Below are 13,672 nucleotides of genomic sequence, written 5' to 3' on the forward strand. Positions count from 1 at the left end.
TGGTTATATAGAGAGAAAATTCATCAGACACTCGGGCACAGCTCTAACCCCCATGTGTCCGTCTGCTTCTGCCTTTTCAGTTTCAGCTTTGCTGCTTCTGCTGCTGGTATACATTCTCTCCCCAGGTCATGAGGTAGAGCATACATATCAGCTCAGTGCATGAGAGTGATCTCACCTCAGTTTGGGAGGCTTGAACTGATCATCAACAAAAGAGTGAAACTGGTTGAACATTAGGAAAAACTTCCTAACTGTCAGGGTGGTTAAGCACTGGAATAAATTGCCTAAGGAAGTTGTGGAATCTCCATCATTGGAGATTTTTAAGAGCAGGTCAGACAAATGCCTGTCAGGGATGGTTTAGATAATACTTAGCCCTGCCATGACTGCAGGGGATTGGACTAGATGACCTCCCTTTCAGTTCTACGATTCTATGATTATACATGAGGTGCTGTCAAAAGCTCAAAATGCACAGAAAAAAGTATATTTAGTCATTTCATTCATTTCTAGCAATCTTAGCTGTTACTCATAGCTTTAACAGCATCCCTTTAAACATTTATACTGCAGATGCAGGTTAGCCTCTAGCTATAAATCAAAGCCATCTTTGTTCGTTTTTGTTCTTTGATTTTAAGGAGACAAATCAATAACAAAGGTGCTTCTCCCAATACCCATGTTGGAGAGCAAGTGTAGGTTTTTATTTCAATGTGGGTAGGCAAGTTACCTTTTAATGAATTTCCCAGGATAAGGAAGCTATTGGATTTTGTGTCCGTCATAGTAACAGTCTCTGGCAATGACAAGGAGACACTTTTCCTATCATCCATTGTGACTGGTTCTGTATGTTTCTTTGTGTTTATAGCAGTCACTTCAGCTTCTGCCAAGGGACTTGTGAGATAAACAGAAGTTTGGCCAGCGGAAACTGTTGGCATCACCTCCCCCTGCATTGACACCTGTGCTGGCCCAGGGTACATGTTTTTTTCTAGTTTCACGGTTGTTGCATATGCAGAAGCTGTAAACGGCATGCCTCTTTTCACATCATCTTCATCATCCTCTCCTCCCGTTGTCCAAGGAGATTCCGCTATCACATCGTTCTGTTTTTCCTCCTCATGCTTTGAGCCTCTTACCTGACTTATAGTTCCTAATTTTGTATCATCCCAATCATCACTCAGTACAGAGACAGCTGGAGCACCTGTGACAGCACTAGCTGCCACTCGCAAGCTCCCTTGCCTGCTGTCCGTTTTTGTTTCCAAATTTAGGGAGGCATCAGTGGATACAAATGTCTGTTTCGCAGTGAGGGCAGAGGCACGGGCATCTGTCAACTGCAAAGGGCTCCCTACATTTGGCTCCAGTGTTCCAGGCTCAGAATCAGCTGTTTGATGAGCCAAAAGTAAAGGGCTTGTGGGGTAGTCACTCACCACTTCTAAGTTTTGGGTTCTGGGGTGCAGAGTTGGCAATTCTTCATTGCTAAGCTGGGGTGTAGCTGAGAGGTCGGAACTACCATCTGCCTTCTTCCCTCCTTCTATAGCATCCATCCTAAAAAAGTGCTTATCCAGGTCACTAATAAAACTATGTCCGGCCTCTGTGCTACCCCCTACTGTCGTCTTGAACACAGTACTACTGAGCACATCAGCCTCAATGTCCGGATTGAGAGTAGTCAAAGCTGTAGTTAGCATGGCCTTCAGTAGCCCATTTTCACTCGACTCTTTGCTTGAGCCAGTGGGACTGAACTCACTTTCATCTGCCACAACCATTGACACTGTAGGGGGGTAAACATCGAGGCTCTGACTGCCTATGAAAAGATTATCACTAAGACTTGTGTGCTGCGTTTCTCCTTTAGCGGTGAAGATCTTGTTTAACGAAGTCCCAGATGGCTCTGTTGACACTCCAGATGGCTCTTCTGAGACAGCAACACTGGTTGATTGCTCAGAAGGGCCTATGTTATTTTCCAAGCTTTGCATGCTCATCCTCTTGTCTTCTAGCCCATTCCCTGCCAATGCAGTTTGTTGGACCCATACTGTGTCTTTCTCCGGTTTCTGAAAGGTTAGACATTGCAGGCTGGTGGAGCTGAGCAGGATGCTGCATAGGACCATGCAAATGTGAAATCCTATTGATCTGCTCATATCGGAAGAAAGATGTGCACAGAAATTTGCAGAGTTGATCATTTCAGAAAGTGAGTCCTAGGAAAAGAAAAACACAATATACAAATGTGTCACTTTTACATGCTTCAAATTAACACTTTAAATTAAGATAAATGCAGGTAAGTGGGTCACCTTGACAATGGGACAGGTTAATAGTCTCTAAGGTAATTTGTGGTGAGGATGCCAGTCAGGAACTGCCACTACTTTTTTCCCATCCCGGCTATAAACACAACCTATTTCACTCATTCCTGCTGCATTCTGGGTTTCATTTTATTTCTGTGTGCTCGAGTACCTAGAGACATATACTCCTGAGTTCTCAGCCACTTTTGACATTGACACGCTCAGCATACAATATATACCTATCTCACAGGGTGTGATGAAGATTAACCAATTGGGCTCTGATCCAGCAAAGGATGCAAGTATGTGTGTAATATTAAGCATGTCAGTAACCCCACCTACGTCAGTGGAACTGTTCCCATGCTTAAAATTATGCACAAACTTATGTGCTTTGCTTGGTCAGGCCTTAATGTATCACAACCACTTTGAAGATATAAAATGCTACCTCAATGCTAAGTATCATTGTTCTCCCAGTGGTGAAATATACTCTGAATATCTGGTTACAAAAATTCCTGCAGACTATCAGGCAACATGTCTATGTATATATATACATGCCCACCATGCTGTGTGATAGAAGAGTAATCCTAATATGATCTATTGAAATATAGAAATGTTATATATACACAATAGGCAGAGCAGGTAATGCTGCCTATTTTGAAGGTTGCCAGACACTTCCCTTTATCAGACTTGTTTTCAGCCACTTATAACTTGGCCAAATTTTAACCATTTGGGCTGAAATTTTACATGCCAGGTGTCTGCCTCAAGTTGAATTTTTGGGGAAAATTTCAGCCTAAATGGTTCTGCTGTTTCTGAGAATGAGGGGAAAATGCATTGTTTTCCCCATGTTAAAAACATTCTGTTGGCTTTTTCTTTGAGAAGCTCTAGCACTCTGAGGCTTTGGAGCAGGAACGTGAAATATAGCAGGAATTGGCCTGTGTGTCAGAGATGTGCTTTTTGCTGGCCCCGTAAAAATCCACCCTAATTTGGCCAAGTTATAAGCGTTTGAAAAAAAAAAATGCAATTTGTATAAGCTCAATAGAGACTCATTGTATTTTAGCTGCTAAAATCTCTAAAGACTCTGCCCTCACTGAGCACGCTAGCCTCTCTCAGCTCCTACAGTTGACCAGACTGTACATGGTGGGACATTCCCACAGAATGAGTAAGCATGCTCCCTCCAGCCCGGGGCCACAGGGGCAAAGCTGAACTTCCCCTGTCATGGGTGATCCAACCAGGGTTGCGGGAACAATTTTTATAGTGGGGGTGCTGACGATGGAAACCATATATTTTGTGTTTGTTATTACTACTTCAAGCCAGGGGGTGAGGCTGCACCCCAACATCCCTTGTTCCAGCACCACTGGCTCCAGGCCAGGATGGGGCCAGGCACTGGAACAGACAGCAGGGAACCTCTCTCTCCTGAGTTCTCAAGTATCCTCTGCTGGCACCCATGCAGCAAGGAGGAAAAGGTGCCTGATTCAAATGCAGAGACTGGACACGAGGCAGCCTCAGGAGGGGGAAGAGTAGATTGGGAAAAGGAGTCTGGTGATACGTGGACTGGAGGTGGGCAGGGAGAGAAACTGGAAGTGGCGGGGCAAGGAGACTGCAACTGGGAGATGGGTGGAGGGGAGGCTATGACTGGATAAGCAAGAAGGCTGGGGTTCTGTGGAAAAAATACTATATAGTCATGGAATTATCATAATGCATACACCCAAGGGGAATGCATGAAGCTTGCACAGACACCCCTAGCTCTGGCATTTCCTAACTTTTGAGTGATTGATTTTACAACCTTAATAATGTTCTTTTAACATAGTATTTTGTGGTTTTATATATTAAAAAATACAGACACACTTGTACCTAGGTATATAAAATGGCTAGGCAGTTGGTGGCTGTGCTGAGATAGCTGCTTAGTATCCTAGATTGGACTGTTACCTTGTGTTCCCTCCTCTCTCTGTTTGTTGCATCCATCTATTGTGTATCATCACATGCTAAGCTCTTAGGGGCAGGGACTTTATTTTTGTTTAGTATTTTTGTGTACAGTATAACAGAGCCCTGACTGGGGTGGATAGGTGTTACCACAAGGCAAATATATAATAACAGTCCTCAGGCCTGGTCTACACTACGAGTTTAGGTCGAATTTAGCAGCGTTAAATCGAATTAAGCCTGGACACGTCCACACGACGAAGCCCTTTTTTTCGACTTAAAGGGCCCTTTAAACCGGTTTCTTTACTCCACCTCCGACGAGGGGATTAGCGCTGAAATCGGCCTTTGCGGGTCGGATTTGGGGTAGTGTGGACGGAATTCGATGTTATTGGCCTCCGGGAGCTATCCCACAGTGCTTCATTGTGACCGCTCTGGACAGCACTCTCAACTCAGATGCACTGACCAGGTAGACAGGAAAAGCCCCGCGAACTTTTGAATTTCATTTCCTGTTTGCCCAGCGTGGAGAGCACAGGTGACCACGCAGAGCTCATCAGCACAGGTAACCATGATGGAGTCCCAGGATCTCAAAAGAGCTCCAGCATGGACCAAACGGGAGGTACGGGATCTGCTCGCCATATGGGGAGACGAATCAGTGCTAGCTGAACTCCGTAGCAATAAATGAAATGGCAAAATATTGGAAAAAGTCTCAAAGGCCATGAAGGACAGAGGCCATAACAGGGACGCACAGCAGTGCCGTGTGAAAATTAAGGAACTAAGGCAAGCCTACCACAAAGCCAGAGAGGCAAACGGAAGGTCCGGGGCAGAGCCGCAAACATGCCGCTTCTATATGGAGCTGCATGCCATGCTAGGGGGTGCAGCCACCACTACTCCAACCGTGTGCTTTGACTCCATCAATGGAGAATCACGCAACAGGGAAGCGGGTTCGGGGTACGAGGAAGATGATGATAAAGACAATGAAGATAGCTCACAGCAAGGAAGCGGAGAAACCGGTTTCCCCAACAGCCAGGGTATGTTTATCACCCTGGACCTGGAACCAGTAACCCCCGAACTCACCCAAGGCGTGCTCCCAGACCCTGAGGGCACACAAGGGACCTCTGGTGAGTGTACCTTTGTAAATATTACACATGGTTTAAAAGCAAGCGTCTGTAACCCTTCTGCCCATCTAAGTTGGAAGCAACAAGGGCCGGGTTCTGTATCTAGGGGTTCCGTTTCAATAACGCAATGCAAAACCGGCTCAAGCCCCCACCCAGTGACCTGGGACAATTACATACCACCCCTCGGGGACCTCTAGGAGGCAATACTTCCCCTCTCGCAAGCACGGAGTCTGAGTGTAGCAGAAAATGTTTAATAACATGAGGTAAACAACATCAGCATTAAATTGGAAAAAACACCACAAACAGGATTCATAACACAAACCATGAGCAAAAGACCCACCCCAGCAAATTGGGCCGTGTCCTTTTCCCTTTGGTTCTTGAATCCAGCAACCCAAAAATCACCCAGAGTCCCTAAAGTCCAACACCCCCAAAGTCTCTTGGGTCCAGCAACCACCCGAAGTCCCAAAAGTCCAACAACTCCCAAAGTCTCTGTCCCTGGTCAGTGCAGTCGTAATACACCATCTACTGCCAAAAGGCAAGGAGCTGCTGCTGTATAGCAATGCAGCCCCACGTCTGCCAGCACCCAGATAGCCGATGACGGCTACCAGTCATACTGCACCATCTACTGCCAAAAGGCAATTAGCTGCTGCTGTGTAGCAATGCAGTACCACGTCTGCCGGCACCCAGATGACATATGGTGACGGTGAGCTGAGCTGAGCGGGCTCCATGCTTGCCATGGTATGTTGTCTGCACAGGTAACCCAGGTAAAAAGGCACGAATCGATTGTCTGCCGTTGCTCTGACGGAGGGGGAGGGGCCTGATGACATGTACCCAGAACCCCCCACGACACTGTTTTTGCATCATCAGGCATTGGGATCTCAACCCAGAATTCCAATGGGCGGCGGAGACTGCAGGAACTGTGGGATAGCTACCCACAGTGCAACGCTCCGGAAGTTGACGCTAGCCTCGGTACTGTGGACACGGTCCGCCGACTTAATGCACTTAGAGCATTTTATGTGGGGACACACACAATCGACTGTATAAAACAGATTTCTATAAAACCGGCTTCTATAAATTCGACCTAATTTCGTAGTGTAGACATACCCTCACAGTCCACCAAACGGAAAAGTAAAAAAACTGTTAAAAACTAGTTAAGGATTCTTAAGTGCATAGACCACTAACACAACCATTAAAAAGCCAGGAAATTACTAGTTAAATTCTTAGTCTACCTTTGCAATATTACAACCATGATTGTCTTCTTCACTTTACATCACCCACATCCACCACCACAAAACACATGCCTCTCCCTTCCTCCCACCCACACTCCTATAAGGATGTTTAAAACAATCAAGGAAAGTGAAGTGATTCTATGGTCTACTCTAAAACATTCCTTGAAAGCCAATACTGACAACTATACAAGAGTAACCTTACAGATCTTACGGTATTCTGAAGCGTGCATTTTTAATTTTAGAAAGGATACCACAACCCCATTATTGCCAACCCCCAACATCCAAAATCATGAGGTTGCCTTACAATTCATGAGGGCTTTTTTAATAATATATTTGGAGATCTTTTTATTTGCCTTCTGGTTTTTGAGCCTCTAGGGTCCACTCACATCACATTTTCAAGCTTTTCTTTGCACACATGAGGGCTAAAAACTGTTTTATTTTAATGAAACAATTTTTTTTAGGTTCTTACGTATTCACATGACTCAGGAGCTAGTGCTGTAAGTGAAACATCAAATATCATGAGGCCTGTGATAAAAATCACAAGAATTGACAACGCTGCGGAATCCTCACTTTTCTCTTTTCACTGCACCTTTCCTTGCTGTCTGGACTGCAAAACACCTTTCCTGTTCAAAATCTGAGGCCTGGGAATGTTCTAATCTAATCTAATTGCTAATCTAGCAATCTAATCCCTTAGTGCTTTCCAATGACTAAAAGATGCACAAAAGTATATTGTGTAAATTAAAAAATCAATAATGCCTAATGGAAGGTGTCTGCCTTTCTGTATGAATACGGATTATTTTCACCTCATTCCCCCCAGGGCTTGCCAGCTAAGATTACTTGGAGATTGTGGAACAGTCCTTTCAAAAGATTTTTTAAAGGAACTTTGACTCAAAATGCAGTGTTTGTAAATAAACACATAAATAAGATATAGAAATATTTCTATGGAATATAAAAAAGTTCAATGGAAATAATTTTAGGGGGGGGAAAATCAAACAAACCTTCCCTAACAATGCTTGACACTCAAGCTTTGCATTAATGCAAGAGAACCCAGAGATGAAACTGACTAGAAACCAACTGCAAAGGTATTTTTAGTGTGCTCCCTGCAAGAAATTCAGAAAGCGAATATACCACAATAGCGAAAAGCAAATTAGATTTGTAAATTGTTTTTCAAATTTAACCCTCTCAACCTATGTCTACACTATGAGGAAGGGATGTGATTTCCTACTCATGGACACACCCTCATGCTCTCTCTCCTCAAGTTAGTGCGAGTATAAATAGCGCCGGTAGCCATGGCAAGGCACAGCTTGAGCTGTGCTGAGTACAAACCTGTGGAGAGTATGTACTAGGCACAGCTCAGCTCAGCTATGCCTCTCCTGCTGCTACCCATGCTACCACGGCTACACTGCTGTTTGTACTCGCGCTAGCTTGCACAAATACGTTTCTACAAGCAGGAGAATCACACCTCTAGCTCGCAGTGTAGACATAGCCTAATGCACTCTTTGTAAAACAGGGAAGGGAAGGTGTGGGGGTGGGTTTAATATATATCTTTTCATCTGTGTCCCTCAAATTAATTATATCATTTTTACAGGTATAACTCTTAAAGTATTTATTTACTTAAGAACATAAGAACGGCCATACTGGGTCAGACCAATTATCCATCTAGCCCAGTATCCTGTCTTCTGACAGTGGCCAATGCCAGGTGCTTCAGAGGGAATGAACAGAACCCGCAATCATTGAATGATCCAGCAAGTGGAAGTATTAAAGTGAAGTGGGGGGGGGGTTCTGCTCCCCCTTTCCACCACCACCACTAATAGCACGTAACTGGTTGATATGCAGTGCTTGCTTAGTATTATCATAATTTGCATTACAGAAGTACATAGAGGTCCCAGCTGAGGCTTGTTGTGCTAGATACAGTACATAGACAGTGCCCCTTACCTGAAAAAGCTTACAATCTCAATAGACAAGGCAGACAAAGCATAGAAGACAAGAAGTATTATCGTCACCACTTTACAAACGGGAACAGAGACACAGAGAGTTTGATGTGCCCAAGTCACACATGAAGTCTGTGACAGCCAGGAATTTAACTTAGATCTCTTGACTTGAACAGGGCTCTGTTGCAGGCACAGCGGCACAGAGCTCATTGCAGGATTGGGGCCTAAGAATTTGTTAATGACAGCAAGGACCTATTTCAAAGAAGATTAAGCAAAGCTTAAGGCCTGACATAGCTTTAAAAAAAAAAAAAAAAGGCTGGATTGGATTTTGCGTCTAAGAAGCATTACAAGTATCCCCCTGGCTATCCTCTTAAATAAAATAATATAATGTATTAAATAAATTAACAGTGGAAAGCTTAAAGCAAAGCCGATTCAGGTTTTAACTAGTAATCAACTGCAAAGCAGTTCATTATTTGTGCTGCCCTGAGCCATGGATCTGTTTGCACCTATCTAATCTCTTTTCTGGCTGTTGTAGGGTCCGTCTATCCTACAAACATGTTGAGTCAGGGGACCCATGTATAACTTGGTTAAAGTTTGCATTGTTGATTAGGACCTAACCACATCCCCATAACTGGACTAAAATAAAGGCTTCTTGTTCACAGGGTAGAAGAATACACTAGAAGAATTTTTCCAAGGCCCACAAACACTTTGAATGTCCTCAAGTCTTGCCAAAAATATCCCCTTTAGGCTAACACCTTCCAGGAGAAAGGAATTTACAGGAGGAATCAAAATCAGGCTCCTTGTGGAAAGCTAGTTACAGCCTCGACTATGAAGTCACTGCTGTTGTTTCATCATACAGGAATCAGGGGGTTAAAACAGTCCAGCATTGCTGAGCAACACAGCTAGTCTGGAGGGAAAACCCAGCTCTTCTCTTTGAAGAGGCACTGGTGGACCATCATACCAGAGAAATCACTCTTGGAGGCAGCGGGGCAGTGTAAAATGAAAGGTTTATATCAGTTGGCCTGGAAGAAAAAGGAAAGGAAGCAGGAGGGGGACTGATCATAGCAAGGAAATGAGCTGAGGGAGGGGCGTGCTCTAGTGATCTGGGAATACAACTAGAAGCCAGGAACTCCAGAGTTCTGATCCTGAAACTGACTTCATCTCTAGCCTTGGGTGAGTCACTAAGCTGAAAAATGTAAGCCATGTCAGGAGCTCTCCTGTAAACAGGCCACCAGCTGAGGCACTGTTTTAAGAACAGTGTTGATTAGGCTTTCTCTGAGCCAGGCTACAGCACCAGCCCTGCGGTGTGAAGGCAATGATCACAGCTGACTAAAATGGAGTTTTTTCTCGTAAGTGAATCTCAGTACGCGAAGAGTCAATTATTTTGTTGAAGAGTGATGGCCGGTTCTGAGTTACCATTGTCAGGAAGTTCTTATTTTATATTGAGATTCAGCTTTGAGAAAGTCCCATCCCTCAAATACAACAGTTACTTTCACACAGCAGGGCTGAGGATGGCAGGTGGGGAGTGAAGATAACAGATGACTTCCCCATTCAGGAAAGTCACCCACTGCATAGCCAAAGAGCTGGTGGATGTGTGCAACAAACAGCAAATAGCTGTCAGAGAATCACAGAAGCTAATGACAGAAAAGACCTATTATAATTGTTCCTTACTATATATTTTACAGCACTTTGTCCAGTCCAATTTAATATATCTCAACTAATGGGGTTTCCATGGAAAACTATTCTCCCTGCTATTTTCTGGCCTTTGGAAAGTTCTGACCATATTTTCCAATTGCAAACACTCTGACAGGGGATATGCATCAAGCTTTTAGAGACCTGAATAAATACAATTCCTCTGATGGTCCATCTTCCATGTCTCAAGATTACGCTTGTGCTCTGAAGTTACTGAAGTGACTGCATGTGTCGTGTAGAAAAAGCACAAGAGGATTAACAGGTCATCCACTTCAGACAAATCACTGGATGACCTTTGTGGTACACAGCGCTCCACATCTCTGAGTGCAAGCTTGATTATACCAGCTTTGCCCAGCTGAATGGTCCCATACGTGTTCAGCAGGGCAATTCATCTGCTGATTGGTAAAAAGAATACGAGGAAAAACTCTGGAACTCCTCAATATAAATATGAAAATATGTGCAAAATACACAGTAGAGTCATTGCCAGCTATCAAATTCCATAACACTGAAGTGCTAATGCACACTGCCCCCAAGGCTTTACCCATTATGATGGACACAAAAGTCAAGGGATTATACATATCAGTGGTCTGACATTACAGACTTCTAACTCTTGCCATATTTTTTATGGACAAATTCCTGTATTTCTCCTCATGCTAAATTATTGCCAGTTCAGTCTTCCAATACAGCACACATCTAACACCTTTCATTCCCAGTTAGTTCAGATAAACAAACCTCAACCAGCTAGAACTATGTGGCCTGCTCTCACAGCTGACAGCTTCCAGCCAAATCTCAAGGAATAAGACAGGTTTAAAAAAAGGAGCCAATACAAACATGCCCATCAGATTCAGCAAGAGGGTGGAACAAGACACTTTCATTCTGCCACTCCATATGCAATCTACTGCATCCCCATGGATAAGTTCACTACAGCATCAAACATGTATCGAGAAGCCAAAATATCTTTAGTTTTCCAAGAAACAAACTACGTTATTTACCAGTTCTATGCAGGCATCTGCCCTAAAAAGGATGAAAGACCAAGCAAAACAGAACCTCCATATCAGTCATCTATCTGCACTACAATGGTCCAGGACAGAGACATCTTGACCCTCCCTTCTCATATTTCCTAGGGTCATTTGTGATTTTTAAATGTATATTTTATTGCAGTTTTTGTCTTTTTAAAAGAAATGGAAAAATAAAAGGAAAACAGCACAGTATGTCTCATATGGTATTCTCAAACAGTTAGTAATATTATCTTGCTTTGTCAGTGACTACATATGATGTTTAGATATTTATCTATATAAATCCTTAGTTATCTCTGTATATCTATATACAGATAGACAGATAAATATGCAGGGCAACTTCCACACCTCTTCTTGAAGCTTCACTCTAACAGCTATGTGCTGTGTGCTCTCTGCTCCAGGGATCCTCTCTCTTTCTTCATTTCAGAGTCATCATTCTGATCACTCTGCTTTTCGGGGTCTCTCCAGGAGTGCTGCTGCACCCCCTGGCTTGAAGTAGTAATAACAAACACCAAATGCGTGGTTTCCATGGTTTCTATCAACAACACCCCCACTATAAAAATTGTTCCAGCATCTCTGGGTCTCTTCACCACACACACCTCCCTATGCTTGCAGGTCACTCCCCTAACATGGCCCTTGTCAACTGATGGGCTCTCTCTCGCAGATGCCAGACCTGTCCTCTTTAAGCCAAGTTCCTTCATATATTGGCTCTTAACATCTCTGTCCAAACTGTCTAGGCATTTCTAATGCACTCGTCACTGGTATCTAGGTGCTACATACACAAATTAAAAAGCACACCACCTCACCTGACACATACTACCATGCGGGGCACTCCATGCTACTACTCATACAGAGGCCAGTCCTACCATTGCTTGACTGTGTTACTGATAATGAGCAGGATAACACCTATGTTTGACCATGCTACTAAAAAGCTCAACATCTCCATTTGCTTTCTACACCTTTCATGTTGATGCTCACACCACACTACAACTGAACTGATGAGTCCTCCTCTACGTTCATGTTCTTTTGAGTGATCAGAGGGGGGAGGAGAAGGTATGGGGAAAGCATGAGCAGAGACGTGTTAAATTACTGCTGAGATAGAGGGTGGGCAGGCTGGCTGGGCACAGCTAGCAAAATATCAGTTGTTGTTTTGGACTTGCTACCACCTTGTTTCATGCTGAGGAAATCTATCAATCATAAAAACTTACCTTTCACATAAAAGATAAATCTGCTTCCTTGGCACGTTTTTTTCATTCTTTTCCTTACTAATGAGCAGTAAAAACGGGAACCTTTTATCCAACACAACCATCCTGGACCATTATAAACTCAGATAAAAATAGAATCGAGATCCAACTCACCTCTGGTTTTACAAAAACAAAGTCTATGTTTCTCAACTCATCTCTGCAAATTACGGAAGCCGTTTGTGTTGAAACAAAGGGTTTCCTCCTCACAGTCTATATTCTTATCTTACTTGACCCTGAGGTGGTCTTAAGAGACAATCTGCCTCGGGAAACAGTAGCTGGTATCAGTGCATGGCAGAATAGGATTGTATATTATTAATAATACTTAGCACTTATATAGCATTTTACATTTTCAATGTACTGTACAAGTACTAGCTCATTTTCAGAACCTGCTGTAAATTAGGTGAATATTATTATCCCTATTAAGCAGTTAGGGAAACTGCAAAACACAGAGGTTAAGTACCATCCCCAAGGACACACAGTGAGTCAGTCACAGAGCCAGAACTAATACTTTTGGTCCTTTTTAAAAATGCTTTTGCAGCAGTAATCTGTGCTCTTCATGGTTTTGTACCCAAACAGCCACGTTTCAGAATCTACCCCATAATAATGCTTTGGTGACCCCATAGCTATTTCCAGAGTAATGGATTGTGATGTCATAAACACAGGATTGTGATTTCACTCATGCTAAAGGAGAAGCTGGGCTCTGAGGGGAAAGCATTTTTAGAAACACAAACACCTCCCCCAACACAACAATGAAGGGAGCAAAGGAAAAGACCAGCCATGTCCATTTCTTTTCCCAGCATTCTCTCTCCCCCAAGTCTGCTGCTGTGCAAAATCCCTCCTGTAAAGGGAGCATAAAATCTAACTGAGATGACAATGCACTGTAATCCAACAGCTGTGTTAAAGGTGAATGACAGGCCTGGCATGTGGTGACAGCCGACAATCTGCACTGAGGACAGCAGCTCCAAGGTGGGCAAGAAGGATGCAACAATAAAAACTATCCTGACAGTGCCAACTCCTTCCCTTCCCCTGCTAATCTCTGGCACTCCGCTCATTATAAGCCATAGGCATTCAGACAGCATCTATACACAACAGGCTAAGGAAGAAGCAGGGAGGTTACCCGTTCCCCTCATCTAGCCAGGTCTCTGATTAAGTGGCCATTCCGAACAATAGCCTTGTTCCCCTGGGCAGTGGCAGAGGGAAGGGGGCACCAGCAGCCAGCCTAGTGTAGCCACTCCAGAGCATCCTTGCCTACAAAAGTCAAAGGAACAGATCTCTCTGCCTG

The 13,672-nt window shown here is 43.7% G+C and overlaps 1 protein-coding gene across 1 annotated transcript in view; it reads right to left on the reverse strand.

Moving 5' to 3' along the window:
* ARMH4 (armadillo like helical domain containing 4) overlaps positions 1-2,153 on the reverse strand; it is a 105,938-nt gene extending 103,785 nt beyond the window's left edge. The window contains exon 1 of the mRNA XM_065404248.1: positions 716-2,153. Coding sequence (XP_065260320.1) covers positions 716-2,153 — 1,438 coding nt within the window. The remainder of the gene's footprint in view (positions 1-715) is intronic.
* Between the last annotated feature and the right edge of the window lie 11,519 nt (positions 2,154-13,672).

This window comes from Emys orbicularis, chromosome 4 (genome assembly GCF_028017835.1).
Source record: "Emys orbicularis isolate rEmyOrb1 chromosome 4, rEmyOrb1.hap1, whole genome shotgun sequence".
NCBI classification, from domain to species: Eukaryota; Metazoa; Chordata; order Testudines; family Emydidae; genus Emys; species Emys orbicularis.